This window comes from Bufo gargarizans, chromosome 7 (genome assembly GCF_014858855.1).
Source record: "Bufo gargarizans isolate SCDJY-AF-19 chromosome 7, ASM1485885v1, whole genome shotgun sequence".
In the NCBI taxonomy this organism is placed as follows: Eukaryota; Metazoa; Chordata; class Amphibia; order Anura; family Bufonidae; genus Bufo; species Bufo gargarizans.
In genome coordinates this window covers 102,888,860-102,907,014 of record NC_058086.1, presented here as the reverse complement: position 1 = coordinate 102,907,014, position 18,155 = coordinate 102,888,860, and the positions used below count along the sequence as shown (strand labels likewise).

Here is an 18,155-nt window from a genome sequence, read left to right as displayed (position 1 = left end):
GTGTGAAAGTAACCTTAGACTGTACAGCAACAAATTTTGTCACAAGTTATGTCGCCCTCACTACTTAACTCAAGGGGGTGGGGTCAGCGGGCCAGACATGTGTATCTTAATTTTCCCCTGTTTTTAGGTGCAGTTGAAGACATAAAGATTTCCCTCTAACACATGAACAGCTGATGGATGACACCTAATTTATGACAAGGCCTGCGCCTTGTCATAAAGTACAGTCGTGGCCAAAAGTTTTGAGACTGACACAAATATTCGTTTTCACAAAGTTTGCTGCTAAACTGCTTTTAGATCTTTGTTTCAGTTCTTTCTGTGATGTAGTGAAATATAATTACATGCACTTCATAAGTTGTTTTCAAAGGCTTTTATCGACAATTACATAACCTTTATGCAAAGTCAGTATTTGCAGTGTTGGCCCTTCTTTTTCAGGAACGCTGCAATTCGACTGGGCATGCTCTCAATCAACTTCTGGGCCAATTTCTGACTACTGGCAACCCATTATTTCATAATCACTTCTTGGAGTTTGTCAAAATTTGTGGGTTTTTGTTCACCCGCCTCTTGAGGATTGACCACAAGTTCTCAATGGAATTAAGATCTGGGGACTTTTCAGGCCATGACCCCAAAATGTCAACGTTTTGGTCCCCGAGCCACTTAGTTATCACTTTTGCCTTATGGCACGGTGCTTCATCATGCTGGAAAATGCATTGTTCTTCACCAAACTGTTGGAAGAAGTTGCTGTTGGATGGTGTTTTGGTACCAGTCTTTATTCATGGCTGTGTTTTTGGGCAAAATTGTGAGTGAGCCCACTTCCTTGTATGAGAAGCAACCCCACACATGAATGGTCTCTGGAAGCTTTACTGTTGGCATGACACAGGACTGATGGTAGCGCTCACCTTTTCTTCTCCGGACAAGCCTTTTTCCTGATGCCCCAAACAATCGTAAAGAGGCTTCATCGGAGAATATGACTTTGCCCCAGTCCTCAGCAGTCCATTCACCATATTTTCTGCAGAAGATCAATCTGTCCCTGAAGTGGCTTCTTTGCAGCCCTTCTTGACACCAGACCATCTTCCAAAAGTCTTTGCCTCACTGTGCGTGCAGATGCGCTCACTCCTACCTGCTGCCTTTCCTGAGCAAGCTCTGCACTGATGGCACTCCGATCCCGCAGCTGAATCCTCTTTTAGGAGATGATCCTGGCGCTTGCTGTACTTTCTTGGACGCCCTGAGGCCTTCTTAACAAGAATTGAACCACTTTCCTTGAAGTTATTGATGATCCTATAAATTGTTGATTGAGGTGCAATCTTAGTAGCCACAATATCCTTGCCTGTGAAGCCATTTTTATGCAATGCAATGATGGCTGCTCGCTTTTTTTTTTTTCTTTTCAGGTCACCATGGTTAACAATGGAAAAACAATGATTTCAAGCATCACCCTCCTTTTAACAGGTCAAGTCTGCCATTTTAACAAAATTTCTGCCTGACATAATGATCTCCAGCCTTGTGCTCATCAACATTCTCACCTGAGTTAACAAGACTATTACTGAAATGATCTCAGCAGGTCCTTTTAATGACAGCAATGAAATGCAGTGGAAGTTTTTTTTGGGGGGATTAAGTTCATTATGGCAAAGAAGTACTATGCAATTAATCTGATCACTCTTCATAACATTCTGGAGTATATGCAAATTGCTATTATAAAAACTTAAGCAGCAACTTTTCAAATTTCCAATATTTATGTAATTCTCAAAACTTTTGGCCACGACTGTAGTTGCATTCTCCAGAAGTGCAGGATATTTCCAAGACTGTTGTCTTTTCCCAAGAGTTAAAGGGGTTTTACAGGACTTTTATACTGATAACCTATCCTCAAACACCCAAAACCCCCGCAGCGGTGCTCACGGTAGCGTCGCGGCCTTCTTACAGCTTTTTTACTTAGGCCAGTGATGACATGTTTATCGGCCATGTGGCCTAGGCGCAGCTCAACCCCTTCTCAAATGGCTGATCAATGGGGATCTCAGGTGTCAGACCCCCACCAATCAGATACTGATGACCTATCCAGAGCAGAGGTTATCAGTATTAAATCTTGGAAAACTCTTTTAAGGGCTCATGCACACGACTGTGGCCGTATTGCGGCCTGCATACCGGGGCATACTGTGGGGCAGCCGCATGCGGATCGCAGACCCTTTCACTTCAATGGGTCGGGAATCACGGAGATACGGAACCCCACAGAAGCACTGCGGAAGTCACAGCCATAAGCGGTGTTTATGGCTGTGACTCTGCACTGCAAAAAAGTAGTGCGGAGTCAATGCCAGTCAATGCTCCTTTGGGTTACTGAAGAAAATATATGAAAATTATCACATCTTACATCTGCTGTCATCACATAGGCTTAGAAAAGCTAATTTGAATATCTTTCCCAGAGGAGCAATTGCCTTGCCTACAATATTCCACACACGTACTACGTAAAGTAGGTTCTCTCTGTAATGAGAGAATAGCCTCAGAAAACTCATATATATTGCTCGGAAATGCAGAGTAGCATTCTAGTGTGTGTGTGTGTGTGTGTGTGTGTGTGTATGTGTGTATGTGTGTCTTTCTCCCTCTCTCTCATGCCCCATAGTCTTTCTAGAAAAAATAAGTCCTGTGAGACCAGAGTGTTCTATACCAACTTTCAGGGCAATTGTGTAGCATATTTGATTTGTGTGCAGACCAGGGAGGGTAAATATTACCTGCGCTCCCCGCTCCTAATACATACTAGTGAGCGCTTCCATAATGGGAGCGCTCACTAGTATTCGTTTTATAAGCACAGACATTGGGGGAGGGGGGGAAGTGCGTCTTATAAAGCGAAAAATACGGTACCTCTTGTTTATATATTTGAAGCCAGTGATTAGCTATATATTGTTACTCCATCAAAAAGGCAAGGAAAAAGAACTATATTTGGAGCGCATATTAGGATATAAACCAATCCCTAAAAGCACGCTATCCAAAATCTTTGAACCTAAAAATAAATTATGTTTAGAGCACAGTATAACCTGGGGGATATTCGAATGAAGCAGCTAAAATTCAGCTGCTCATATAGTCCAGTCGGTGAGACCGTACGCAACAGGAAAATCCACCGTGCCTCACACTGCAACAGTAGACTGTCCCAATCGCCCCCTCTAACAGGTGGTTTTATCAGTTCAATGCCTACAACCCTAATGCATCACGGATCTCCTTGGTGACATTAATGCACGTGTCTCGACACAGCTGTGTCTTTCTTGTTGGCTATATCACCAAGGTGCTCCCCAACTCGTCTTCGCAACTCCCTCTTTGTTTTGCCTATGTACTCCATTTTGCAGTCGCAGGTGATCTTATAGATCACACCACAGCTGTGGCAGGTAAAGTCATGAATATGGAAGGTTTGTTGTAAGTTGGTCCTGAAAAATGTCTTGGAGGTCCTCATTGTACCAAAGGCAACACACCCACTACATCTGAAACAACCCTCGGATTTACGGTCCAACCAGATGCCAAGTGTTGGACCTGGAGAGTAGGGACTACGGACCAAGATGTCCCTGAGTTTACTCCATCATTTAAGGTTGCCTTTAAGCATCTTCAGAAGCGCCATATGGTGGGAGGTCCAGAGTTTGGATAACTATATAAAACACAACATTGTCCCCAGGGGTCTTAGAATCACCTTGATTCAGGCCCAGAGAAACCGGAGTCCGGGATTAAATAGCCGCTGGGAGGACGTTGCAACTTGGAGCTCCCTACAATTTATGACCTTGTTGTTAGAAGAGGAAAAGATTAATCTTGAAAGTCTCACAAGCAAACTTAAAATACAGATTGAGGTGGCCAAGACATTTGCCCAAGATTCTGAATATAATAATAAGGAACTACAGTTACAAGCATCAATTGAGAAATTCCAGTATTTTTTGAGAGAGAGAAAACACAGGCAATTTAATCTCCAAGAGTTTAACCAAGCCTATTTAGTCTCCCCAATTAGGGAGAATAATTCCGATTTGTCCATGACTGAGACCAACATATCAGACAGTGAATGGGAACAAACAGGCCCAATCTTGATTTAAAAAAAAAAGGAAATCCCGGGTAGGGGGTGGTAGAGGTGGAGGTTACTCCACTACGCCCACTAATACTTTTTTAGATCAGGGAGTGACCTACCACTTCAGAAATCGTACCAACCCCTGAGAGCAGACGGCCCAAAAATAATTCATTTATCGGATAGGAGTTTACTTGAGACTGAAATGGCCTTTCATTTGTCCCAACTCGCCGTTTTTGATCCTTTTATCTGGGTCAAAGATTTACAACTGTTTGTTTGTAAATTACGTTGGCACAAATTCTACAAAAACAGTGATGGACGAAAGTGCCTTGACTTGGGTTAACCTTAGATGAATCCTGTTCCTGAGATCAGGGACAGGACTCATCTCAGGTTAATTTGCATATGTATCAATATTATTTTTTTTACACAATAAAAGCACACAGAGCTGTGGGGACTGGGTATTGCGGATGTGCTAGCTGCCATCTAGTAACCCATGTCATCAGCTCTATACACAAAATCCCGGTGACAGGTTCCCTTTAAACCCTCCAACAAATTGGGAAACACTGTGGTTATGAATCGGTCAGATTATCAATCAATGTGTGCCCAGATTCTACAGGACAGAGGAAACTATGCGATCTTGGCCTCCAATCCCACTGATTCATACCTACTTGAACTCAAGGGATTACTGACAGATGCAATGAATAGAAAACTGATTTCAAAGTAGCAGTATGACTTCCTCAATCCCAGTCTCCCTGTAACAGCGACATTCTACAGTCTGCCAAAAATAGGGGACAACACCCCTTTAAAGGCAGACCAATTGTCAGGCGTTGGGAGTATTTGCCAAAATCTAGGCGTGTACATTGATAAGATCCTCATGCCCTTCGTGACAACACTTTCATCATACATTAGGCACACAATGGATCTCCTCAAGAGATTGGACGGCATCACTATCGAGAAACATTCGATGCTGGCGAGCATTGACGTGGAGGCAATGTATTCTTCAATCCTCCGCGAGTTTGGCCTGAGAGCTGTCGAACATTTTGTTCTTGTGCACCATCTTATGCCAACCTGCTCCTGGACTGGTGGGAATCCACTGTGGTTTTTGGTGAAGGCATGTTGTCGAGTACCGGGGCCATTTTGTTGTGAGCCCGGTACATCGATGACATATTCATCATTTGGCATGTTTCCAGACCCACCTTCACACAGTTTGTGGACAAAGTCAACTGTAATGAAATTGTCTTAAGATTTACTTATGAGGTGGACCCAAACTCGTTGCCATTCTTGGACAATTGTATTTCTAGGGGGTAAATCTAGGGGGTGCACCACAGTCTACAGAGAAAACCTACCTCTACAAACTCAGTTTTACACTGGTCTAGTAGCCATCCCACCCCTCTTAAAAAGGGAAGGCAGTACTTGCGTGTACATTGTAACTGCTCCGAAAACCGTGAGGTGTGTGTGTGTGTGGTTGTTTTTAACCAACTCGGGACCTCAGGGAAAGGTTTTGCACTAGAGGTTACCCAGACATTGTGTTGTGACAGGTGTTCCAGAGGGCTAGATCGACATCCAGCACAGATCTCCTGACTCAAAAAGCGAGGGGATCATAAGATTCGCCTGATTGGCACATTTGATGGGATGTCTGACAAAGTAAGAGACATCCTTAAAAAAAAAAACACTGGCCAATCCTCATTATGGACCCTGATATCTGTGCGATTGTACATAATTACCCACAAATAACATTTAGAAGGGGCCAAAGTCTCAGGGATATCTTGATCCATAGTCGCTACTCTAGAGGTCCAACACTTGGCATCTGGTTGGACCGTAAACCCGAGGGTTGTTTCAAATGTAGTAGGTGTGTTGCAAGTGGTACAATGAGGACCTCCAAGACATTTTGGCCTCGCATTGACAGCGGGGTAAGATCTATTGACCGTGGCGTTATCAGCCAGTTCTCCCTTTCCCCCCTCTTCCTTACAACTATTGGGTGGTGAGGTGTTATAACTGGTATCACCTCTCCATCCACTGAGGGAACAGTTTATCTTACTGTTGATTGTGTGGGTTTTGGGTCCATATACTCCCACCAAAATCTTCCCTTGATTCTCATCTTGCCTAGATATCCTGACTAATTCCCCTGGTGATTGTTCTACTTGAATATGAAACGTGCATGTAGGGACTGGGATTAGGATACGGCTGTATCGGGGCCAGCGGACAGGGACCGGTTCCGGACGGGTCACCCTTTTAAGAACTAGTGCCCTGTGGTGAGACTGCTCCAACATCGAGGCTAGGGCCATTCCACCACAGGTCTATATTATAGACATAATAGACCCCAAATTATACCCTACAGGTATTGCAGCATACAGTGTCCTCTAAGTGGATTAATTGGTACTTACCTGGATACTGATTGCATACTGGATCCGGACGACAGAGCGGTAGGAACAAGGTTTTCCATACCAAGTGCCGCCGCGCACTGCACTAAGTTTCTTACTTGCGTGAATATTTGTGTGATTGCTTACAAGCAGCTATTTAGATTTATTTTACTACCTTAGGGCCTATCCTTCTATTGATGTATAAATTAACCTCCTCAGGACCGCCGCACGCAGATTTGCGTCCTGGCGGCGGCCCTGTTCCTCCTGGACGCGCCGATGCGTCCTCTTGCGAGATTTCGAGCAGAGCCGGCCCGCACATGCGCAGTGCGGGCCGGGAATCGTTACATCAGAAGTTCGTCACCAGCCTACCAGCCAATGATCATCGCTGGCAGGTTGGTGACTTTTAAAAAATCGAATCAGAAGCCATTTAACACCTTATAGGTGTTAGGTTTTAGGTTAGTTTAGGCCCCTTTGTTAGGTAGTTAGCGTCGGTTAGCGCCAGCCCACTGCACCGCAGTCACTGATTCGCTGATTAGCGTATCGCTAATCGGCATTGGTACTTTTATAGTATCTGTAAGTGATCAGAACCGACCACAGTCAGATCTATAATAGTATTAGTGTCAACCTTAGTTCGCCCTCCACCTAAATCGCAGTGTTTGCCTGATCAGTCGCCCACACGTGCGTTCACCCACGCCCGCCGCGGTGACAACATTTTTTTTAATTTTTTTTTTGATCACTGCACAATCACTTCACAAGCGCTGCGGCGATAAAAAAAATCAGTTTTGATATTTTTATCAATCGCAGCAGCTTCCGGTACTTCGCTAGCCTCCAATTTGTAAGACAGGCTTGCTTTTGTTTGTTGGGTAGTCTCAAGGAATACCCCCTAAATTTAGTTAACCAAATGGAAAGTAAGGGGTATTCTTCTGAAGAGGCCTACAGGCTTCTGACCCAGTCGGATGAGAAATGGGAACCCTCATCTGATGAATCCAGCGGGTCAGAATACAAACCTGTAGAAAGCAGTGGCAGTCTGACCCAAAGTTCGGATGATGAGGTTGAGGTCTCTGATACCACCAGGCGTACCCGGCTCCGTGTTGCTAGACCACAGGTTGCGCAGGATCCGCTTCAAGGGCAGCAGAGTTGGGCTGGCGCTGTCGGATTACGTGGTGAGGCATACACCAGCAGCGCAGCCCATCCTAGACCAAGTACCAGCACTGCTGTAGAACATGGTGAAGTGGCGAGCACCAGAAGGACAGTTGAAGCTGGTACGGTGGCACGTGCATTAGGTCTCTTTCACACTTGCGTTGTCCGGATCCGGCGTGTACTCCACTTGCTGGAATTACACGCCGGATCCGGAAAAACGCAAGTGAACTGAAAGCATTTGAAGACTAATCAGTCTTCAAAATGCTTTCAGTGTTACTATGGCAGCCAGGACGCTATTAAAGTCCTGGTTGCCATAGTAGTAGTGGGGAGCGGTATACTTACAGTCCGTGCGGCTCCTGGGGCGCTCCAGAATGATGTCAGAGCACCCCATGCGCATGGATGACGTGCCATGCGATCACGTGATCCATGCTCCTGGGGCGCCCTGACGTCACTCTGGAGCGCCCCGGGAGCCGCACGGACGGTAAGTATACTGCTCCCCACTACACTTTACCATGGCTGCAAGGACTTTAGCGTCCCGGCAGCCATGGTACCCACTCTAAAAAAAGCTAAACGTCGGATCCGGCAATGCGCCGAAACGACGTTTAGCTTAAGGCCGGATCAATGCCTTTCAATGGGCATTAATTCCGGATCCGGCCTTGCGGCAAGTCTTCAGGATTTTTGGCCGGAGCAAAAAGCGCAGCATGCTGCAGTATTTTCTCCGGCCCAAAAACGTTCCGGTCCGGGACTGAAAACATCCTGATGCCTCCTGAACGGATTTCACTCCATTCAGAATGCATTAGGATAAAACTGATTAGGATTCTTCCGGCATAGAGCCCCAACGACGGAACTCTATGCCGGAAGAAAAGAACGCAGGTGTGAAAGAGCCCTTAGTTTCCCAGCCACCGCAGACACAGGACCGTAGAGTCCCTGAGGTGCTGGCAAACCCTGATTGGCAGCCCCCCAACTTCAGCCGCACCAGTAGTTCCCCCTTTCACCGCCCAGTCTGGAGTACGGGTTGAGACATCTCAGATCGGATCGGCACTGGTTTTTTTTTTTTTTTTTTTTTTTTAACCGGCTCCACAAAATTCGGCCCCTCATAGACCACTTTAACACCAAATTTGCAGATTTGTATACCCCTGAGCAAAACATCTGCATAGACGAGTCCCTTATACATTTTACCGGGCGCCTTGGCTTCAAACAATACATCCCAAGCAAGCGCGCCCGGTATGGGGTCAAATTGTATAAGCTCTGTCAAAGGGCCACAGGCTTTACACACAGATTTCGAGTCTGAGGGTAAAGATCAGACCCTGGAGCCGGTCGGTTGCCCTGACTACCTGGGGAGCAGTGGGAAGACAGTCTGAGACTTGGTGTCACCCTTATTTGGCAAGGGGTACTATCTTTATGTAGACAATTTTTACACAAGTGTGCCCGTCTTCAGGCATTTGTTTTTAGAACAGATTGGCTGCTGTGGCACTGCGCGACCTAGTCGCCGGGGCTTCCCCCAACGGCTCGTTACCACCCGTCTTGCAAGGGGGGGGAGAGGGCTGCCTTGTGTAACGAAGAATTGCTTGCGGTGAAATGGACAGACAAGCGTGACGTTTACATGCTCTCCTCCCTTCACGCAGACACGTCAATCGAAATTGAACGCGCAACTGGAGTCATTGAAAAGCCCCTCTGTGTCCACAACTATAATTCGCTCATGGGAGGGGTGGACTTCAATGACCAGATGTTGGCTCCTTATTTACTTTCCTGCAGAACCATACGCTGGTATAAGAAGGTGTCTGTATGTTTAATTCAATTGGCACTGTATAATAGTTTTGTTCTCTACATTAAGGCTGGGAGAACAAGATCCTTCTTCAGATTTCAGGGAGCGATAATCGAGAACCTCCTGTATCCAGGAGGTTCCGTGGCCCCAACCACCAGTGTAGTGAGCTGTCTACACGAGCAACATTTTCCGAATGTCGTTGCTGGTACCTCAAACCAAGAACCACCCCGAAAAAAATGTCTGTAGCAGGAGTGGAATAAGGCGTGACAACCGCTATTTCTGTCCTGACTGCCCTGACCACCCTGCCCTATGCTTAGGGGAGTGTTTCCGGAAGTACCACACACAGGTACACTTAGCATAGGTATTGCATCTCACAGGACAGGCACACAGGGCTCTTAGGGCCATTTCACTCACAGCTGCTGCAAACCTCTCCTTTCACCTGGGACAAAGTGCATAATGTACTTTGCCACATCTCTGGGCAATTTGCGCTTTGCACATTGTCCCATGGGGAAGGAAAGGTTTGTCCTATAAAAGGTAAAAAAAAGCAAAACAAAAAAAATCACCGGTAAGCAAAAAAGTTAATGTTCTGTTTCAAAAGTTCATAAAAGTTTATGTTCTGTTCAAATGTTATTATAAAGTTCCTGTTAATAAATTTATTACGTTGCGGCCTGTTTTTTTTTTTTTTTTTTTTTTTTGCAGCACTGATGTGCATTCTGACAGAAGCATTGTGCTGCTGTCAGATTACACAAACGTCGGTGTATGCGGCACTGCAAGACGAAATTTCTCCTCTGCAGTAAAAAAGATATGTTGGCCGAGGCTTATGAGCTGAGGGGGCGGTGGTGTTCATATGCTTTGGCAATCACTTTGTATATAAAAAAAAAAATATGCCAGGGCATACGAGCTAAGTGGGTATGGATGTTGTGGGGAGCTCCTATATCCTGGCAGACGCCTTTCCCCTCCCCATACATGTAATGATTGCGGAGACCCTCAAATTCCAGGGCAGTACAAACACCCCACAAATGACCCCATTTTGGAAAGAAGACACCCCAAGGTATTCGCAGATGGGCATAGTGAGTTCATAGAAGTTTTTATTTTTTGTCATACGTTAGCGGAATATGATGATTTTCTTTTTTCTTTTTTTTCCTTACAAAGTCTCATACGCCACTAACTTGTGACAAAAAATAAAAACTTCCATGAACTCGCTATGCCCATCACGAAATACCTTAGGGTGTCTTCTTTCCAAAATGGGGTCACGTGGGGTATTTATACTGCCCTGGCATTTTAGGGGCCCTAAAGCGTGAGAAGAAGTCTGGAATCCAAATGTCTAAAAATGCACTCCTAAAAAAAAAATAATCATCATTTTCCGTTATACTGCCCTGGCATTTTAGGGGCCCTAATGCGTGAGAAGTAGTTTGAAATCCAAATGTGTAAAAAAATAAATAAAAATGCCCTGTGAAATCCTAAAGGTGCTCTTTAGAATTTGTGCCCCTTAGCCCACCTAGGCTGCAAAAAAGTGTCACATACGTGGTATTGCCGTACTCAGGAGAAGTAGGGCAATGTGTTTTGGGGTGTCTTTTTACATATTCCCATGCTAGTTAAGAGAAATATCTCTCTAAAATGACAACTTTGTATTAAAATGTTAAAAGTTGACTTCTAGAGAGATTTCTTTCACCCAGCATGGGTATATGTAAAAATACACCCCAAAACATGTTGCCCTACTTCTGAGTACGGCGATACCACATGTGTGACACTTTTTTTGCAGCCTAGGTGGGCAAAGGGGCACAAATTCTAAAGAGCACCTTTAGGATTTCACAGGACATTTTTTACACATTTGGATTTCAAACTACTTCTCACGCATTAGGGCCCCTAAAATGCCAAGGCAGTATAACTCCCCCGCAAGTGACATCATTTTGGAAAGAAGACACCCCAAGGTATTTCGTGATGGGCATGGTGAGTTCATGGAAATTTTTATTTTTTTGTCACAAGTTAGTGGAATATGAGACTTTGTAAGAAAAAATATAAAAAAATAATCATCATTTTCCGCTAACTTGTGACAAAAAATAAAAACTACCATGAACTCACTATGCCCATCAGTGAATACCCTATGGTGTCTACTTTCCGAAATGGGGTCATTTAAGGGGTGTTTCTAGGGTTGGGCGATATATACCGGTTTTTCGATATACCGCGGTATTAAAAAAACTGCGATATGGCGATATCGCCGTTTCCTAATGCCGCGGTATATTTCGTGATGTCATAGCTTTAAAAACTGAGTCTGCTGCGCCCCTTACCTCCCCCATCATTATCTATATCTACCAGCGGCTCCTCCTGCTTGCTCGGAATATGCTGTCTCCGCCCACTGACCGACGTCCAACATCAGAATCAGGTGACGCCCCCAGGCTGTGTTGAGCAGCGCAGTACAGCAGCGAGTGGCGGGAAAGTCAGTCAGCGAAGAACCCACACTCCGTCCGACTCCGACCGACCCCCACCCTCTGCGGAGAGAAGAGCGTCGACCCTATATATCACAGCTGCCGGACGGGCAGCTATTAAAAGGTGTAATGTCACTCCACTCTGCCTGTTACCCCAGTTATTATATGTCTTGGCCCATGCAGTCCTTCATGCCTGCCACTAGCTGCATGCTCCACAGTGAGCCAATATTAGTCCCTCGACTCCCTCCAGGACCTCCCTGCTCCCCCATGACATGAGAATGACCAACAAGAAGGAATTATGGTGGTGGCAGCCTTGCAGGCAGGTGACAAGTCACAGTCACACAGGTGGCCGTAAGACATGGGGGGGCAGCTGCTGCCCCCCAGCCCCATACTCTATGTAATGTCTCCTTGCAGCTGTGCTCCTTGTGGCCCCCATACAATATAACGTCTCCTTGTGGCTGCCCCCATACAGTGTAACGTCTCCTTGTGTTTTTTTTCCCTTTTAAAACGGATATTTATCGTTATAGCGATACTTTTTTTTTAATATCGTTATCATCTGAATATTTTTGATATCGTCCAACCCTAGGTGTTTATACTGTCTGGGCATTGTCGAACCTCAGGAAACATGACAAGTGCTCAAAGTCAGAGCTGCTTCAGAATGCGGAAATTCACATTTTTGTACCATAGTTTGTAAACGCTATAACTTTTGCGCAAACCAATAAATATATACTTATTGCATTTATTTTATCAAAGACATGTAGAACAATAAATTTTGATAAAAATTTATATAGAAATGTAGTTTTATTTGAAAAATTTGAAAATGTAATTTTTTTTTTCTCAAAAAAATAGGTAAATTTCGATTAATAACAAAAACAAAAAAATTGTCAGCAGCAATGAAATACCACCAAATGAAAGCTCTATTAGTGAGAAGAAAAGGAGGTAAAATTCATTTGGGTGGCAATAAACGGTGAAAGTAGTGTAGTGCAGAAGTGTAAAAAGTGGCCTGGTCATTAAGGGTGTTTAAGCTAGGGGGTCTGAGATGGTTAAAAAAAAAAATGCAGAACCCCTTTAGAGTAGACTCCTGAATGGAAACTGAACAGATGCCATTGGGATCTATTTGGCTCCCTTCAGGTCAGTTTTTTGCCGACTTTTGTTGTTCTCCTATAACGGAACAGAACAACATAAATCAATAGGGCAAGTGTGAAAGGCGCTAATTGTCTAAAATGTGTTTTCTTCACTTCTAGGTATAAACAGATTGACTATTTATATCTGAATGCTGGTATAATGCCAAATCCTCAAGTAAGCCTCAAAGCCTTCGTAAAGGGTCTGTTTTCCAGGTAATGTAAGTTAATTTGAACACTTTTTGTAAGGGTGCCTTTATACTGTGTCCATTTTGTGTGCCTCTGGGTACCTGCGGCTATGCCACAAAAATATAGGACATGTCCCATCTTTCGCTGCAACATGCGGATCGTGGACCGATATTTATTTATTTATTTATTTATATATTTTTTGAGTCAATGGTTCCGCACCGTGATGCGGGGTGCACATGCCCTCTGTCTGTGTTTTTGCGGATTTGCAGTTCGTAGTCCACCAAACGGACATGGTTGTATGAATGCAATAATGTATTATTTTCCATTGCTTATATAGCACTAACATATTCCACAGCACTGGAGGAATCACAGGAGCCAGGTTATCAATGCCTAGAAAGTTTCTGCTGGTGTCTAAGGCAGTGTTTACTGATTTGCAGTGCAGGATCTACGCTGACATATAGTACAGTGCAAATGAAAGACTTTCTAGAAATTCTGATTTGGACTTTGGGGAAAATGGTTGTCGCATGTGAGGGTCGGATAGGATGTGGGTGTGTTGCGTGAAAATTGTGTGTTTTTTTTAAAATTTTATTTATTATTTTTTTGCCTGCGAGTGGGGTCAGTACTGTATGCAATTGCGTTGCATTATTCAGTTTTTTCTGCGCGAGTGCAATGCATTTTGCACGCACGTGAGGAAAAAACTGAATGTGGTACCCAGACCCAAACCTGGACTTCTTCGCAGAAGTTTGGGTTAGGTATTCTTTTATAGTAACAAAGTACATAAGGCCGAAAAAAGGCATTTGTCCATCCAGTTTGGCCTGTTATCCTGCAAGTTGATCCAGAGGAAGGCAAAAAAAAAACCCTGTGAGGTAGAAGCCAATTTTCCCCACTTTAGGGGAATAAAAAAATTCCTTCCCGACTCCAATTGGGCAATCAGAATAACTCCCTGGATCAACGACCCCTCTCTAGAAGCTATACCCTGTAATATTATTACGCTCCAGAAATACATCCAGGCCCCTCTTGAATTCCTTTATTGTACTCACCATCACCACCTCCTCAGGCAGAGAGTTCCATAGTCTCACTGCTCTTACCGTAAAGAATCCTTTTCTATGTTTGTGTACAAACCTTCTTTCTCGCCCAATTCCTTGGGGGACACAGGAACTCTTGGGGTATAGCTTATCTCCATAGGAGGCGTGACACTAAGTAAAAGACTGTTAAGCCCCTCCTCCAGCAGCTATACCCTCAGCCTGGAGAGAGAGACTTCCAGTTTTTTTTCTTAGTGTCAAGGAGGCAAGACACTCTCTGCACTGCAGAGTTGTCTTTGAGAAGATTTTAATTTTTTAATTTTTAATTTTATTTTTTCCACTTGATTTTTTTCCACAGGGACAACAGAGTCGCAGTAGACTTCTCTGTTTTCCCGGGGTTGAGCTGCGCCAGGGCCGGTTATCCGCCCTGCTGCCTCCCCCACAGAAGAAAAGGAGGACCAGGGCAGCTCATGCTCCCCTGCATCCCGCCAGCACTGGGTCGCCCACCTGCAAGCCCCTCTCCAGCTACTGTCACTTCTGTGCCAGTGGCTGAAGGGGCGTCCCCAGCTGGATGGACAAGAGGGTGAAGACATCGCATGGTGAGGTGGCTAGTGCAGCCGTTCCGCTCCCCCCCCCCCCCTCCCTTGTGACCTGGTAGGACTTCCTCCCCTCCGTTCCGTCTGTGCTCCCCCGTTTTCTGCTAGGCCTCGTTGCTCCGATTCGGGGGCGGCCTGGCGCCCTGTCTGTACTGAGCGGCGCTCATGGGGGAGGGTTGTTAGGAGCGGCCGGGTATATGCGACCGCTGTTCGCGCAGGGCCGTTGTTCTTACAGGACGCCTACCCCTGTCCTCCTTTCGGCTCCTACCTTTCGCTTCCGCTGCGGCGGGGGACATTGTGGGACATGTGGTGTTTTGGATGCGGGATTGAATTGCGTGCGCGCGCGAAAATGTGTTCGGCGGGGGGGCGGAGTTTTCGTTGCCGCGTCCTGCTGGTCTTCAGTCAGGGGCCGGACGTCCTTCTTCCCGCGCCTCACTAGTCCCGCCTCCTCTCGTGCCTGCGTGCTTCTGTGATCCTCACTGCAGGACGGACCATTGCTCTGGTTGCCGCCGCCGTTCTTCTGCTGCTGCCGCTGCCGTTCTGCTCCTCTGTGACCTGGTAGGACTGTTGACCCTTTCCTCCACTGCAGCCCCCTGGCCTGGACGCAGTTTTTTTATATTGCTCCTACCAACATGTCTGACCCCTTAGTGCCTGTGGGACCTTGGTATCATACCTGCACTGCATGTAAGGCGCCCCTTCCTCAAGGGCAGTCTGACCCGCATTGTTCGCTTTGCAAAGACCCATCGCAGGGTCCGCCGTCTGTTGTGTCACCCCCTGGCCTCTTGGATCCCCCTGACTGGGCTAGATCCCTCTCCCAGGCTGTGGTTAGTCTCACTAGCGTTGTGGGCCGACTTGCAGATGTGTTGCCCTTGTCGCAGCCGGATGATTCCCCTGCTGGGCCCTCCGGGTCCGCTGTCTTAGCCGTCCCGTCTGAGTCTCTCTCTGCAGGCGACTCCTCCAGAGCCCGTCAATCCCAGAAGCGGTCAAGGGCGGATCACCGGTCATCCTCGGATGCTTCGGTATCCCCCCCAAGGGTGCGTTCTCAGTCGGGTCCTTCCTCATTGCAGGATTTGCCCTCTGAAGGGGAGCTGGTTGATTCCGATTGGGATATGGATTCGGCACTGCCTTCAAAGCTGGCTTCCGCCGTGGGCCATCTTATAAACAATATCCGTGATACCTTTAAGATTCACGATGATCCTCCTGATCCTGAAAAAAACAGTGTTTCCTTTTTTCGCCAGAAGCAGGCGTCTGCGGTTTTTCCCCTCCATGCTGACTTTTCGTCAGTGGTTTCTAAGGCCTGGGCCCGTCCTGATGCACGTTTTACCCCGCCGAAAAAGTTAGATGTTTGTTATCCGTTCCCGGCGGATTGCATTGCAAACTGGGTGTCACCTCCTAAGGTCGACCCCCCCTGTGGCCCGTTTGTCCAAGAGCACGGCTATTCCCGTCGCAGATGGTTCTTCCTTACAATCCACTGAGGATCGCCGTATAGAGGCCCTTACAAAGGGTATCTTTTCGGCCTCCGGGTCCGCTCTTAGGCCAGTCTTTGCCTCCGCTTGGGCTGGAAAAGCGGTTTCAGAGTGGGCGTCTCAGCTGGATCTGGAGCTTGAATCCGACGTCCCTATACAAGACCTCCGTGCTCTGGCTCAACTTATCGTTCAGGCTGGAAAATTTGTATGTGAAGCATCCCTGGATGCGGGGGCTCTCATTGCCCGTTCTTCTGCCCTGGCCGTTTCGGCTAGGAGGGAGCTTTGGTTAAAGGTTTGGTCGGCGGACGCCGCGTCAAAGCGGTCTCTTACTAGCCTTCCCTTCTCTGGTTCTCGTTTGTTCGGGACCCGTTTGGATGAAATCATCTCTGAAGCCACGGGGGGGAAGAGTACCCATCTTCCCCAATCTAAGGCTAGGAGCTCCACTCGTGGTCGTCCCACCTTCTCCCGCTTCAGGTCTTCTCGTAGGGCTCCCGCTCCTCGCACCGCTTCGGGTCCATCCGCTAACCCTGTCCAGGACAGGCGTAAAAAAACCTTTTTTCGGACCCAGCCCTCCTGGCGCAAATCACAACCTGCTCGCGCTCCCGCGACCAAGCAGGCCCCCGCCTGAAGGTGCGCCCCCACCCACCCGGGTGGGGGGACGTCTCCTCCTGTTCAGGGACTTCTGGCAGGCGCACGTCTCCGACGCCTGGGCCCTCGAGGTTGTGTCTTCTGGGTACAAACTCGAGTTCGCGTCCCTTCCCCCAGTTCGGTTCTTTCGTTCCCGGGTTCCCCAGGATTCCCGAGGGGCGGCCGATTTCTTTGCTGCCGTTCACACCCTTCTGGACAAAGGAGTCATCGCCCCGGTTCCTATGGGAGACAGGTTCAAGGGGTTCTATTCGAACCTTTTTGTGGTCCCCAAGAAGGAAGGTTCGGTGCGTCCCATTCTGGATCTAAAACGACTGAACCGCTTCCTTCGTCTTCAGCGATTCCGGATGGAGTCTCTCAGGTCGGTGGTGGCCTCTCTGGAACAGGGGGAGTTCCTGGCCTCCATCGACATCCAGGACGCCTACCTTCATATTCCAATCGCACGGTGTCATCAGTGCTTTCTGCGTTTTGCAGTGGGGTCCGACCACTACCAGTTCGTTGCCCTTCCCTTCGGGCTGGCGACGGCCCCTCGTGTTTTCACAAAAGTCCTTGCCCCGGTCCTCGCCTTACTTCGTTCCAGGGGAGTTTTTCTACTTCCATACCTGGACGACCTCCTAATCAAGGCGCCTTCTCTGTCACTGACTTCCGCCAGTGTGGATCTCTCGCTGCAAACCTTGCGCCGGTTCGGTTGGGTTATCAACCTACCCAAATCCTCTCTTGTTCCTTCCCGACAATTGGTCTTTCTGGGGATGCTGCTGGATACGGATTCAGCGGTGGTTCGGCTTCCGTTGGAAAAGCGCCTGCTCCTCCATCGGTCAGTTCAGAGCCTTCTGTCCCACCGCCGTCCTTCTTTCCGGTTCAGCATGCGGGTCCTGGGACAGATGGTGTCCTGCTTCGAGGCGATTCCTTACGCACAGTACCACTCCCGCTCCTTTCAGACGGCCATTCTGTCCGCCTGGGACAAGTCCCAGGAGAGTCTGGATCGGCATTTTCCCCTTTCCCCCCAGGTTCGTTCCTCTCTCCTCTGGTGGCTGCGGACCCCTCTCCAGGGGAAGTCTTTCCTGCCAATGACTTGGCTGGTGATTACCACCGATGCCAGTCTGCGGGGTTGGGGGGGAGTGTTTCCTCCTCGGTCCGTCCAGGGCACTTGGTCTCCATCGGAGTCCAGACTGCCGATCAATGTTCTAGAGCTGAGGGCCATCCTCCTCTCGCTCCGACACTGGACTTCGTTGCTTCAGGGTCGCCCTGTTCGGGTCCAATCGGACAATGCCACGGCTGTGGCGTACATAAATCACCAGGGGGGCACTCGCAGCGCGGCGGCGATGAGGGAGGTGTCTCTGATCCTTCGCTGGGCGGAGGTTCATGTTCCTGCCCTTTCGGCCATTTACATCCCGGGGGTGGACAATT

General features: G+C 47.4%; 1 protein-coding gene across 2 annotated transcripts in view; it reads left to right on the top strand.

Annotated features, from left to right (window-relative positions):
* Window positions 1–18,155, top strand: part of HSD17B7 (hydroxysteroid 17-beta dehydrogenase 7) — a 221,178-nt gene that overhangs the window by 52,006 nt on the left and 151,017 nt on the right. For both annotated transcript variants that reach the window (XM_044301943.1, XM_044301942.1), the window contains exon 3: window positions 12,954–13,046. In XM_044301943.1, coding sequence (XP_044157878.1) covers window positions 12,954–13,046 — 93 coding nt within the window. The remainder of the gene's footprint in view (window positions 1–12,953; window positions 13,047–18,155) is intronic.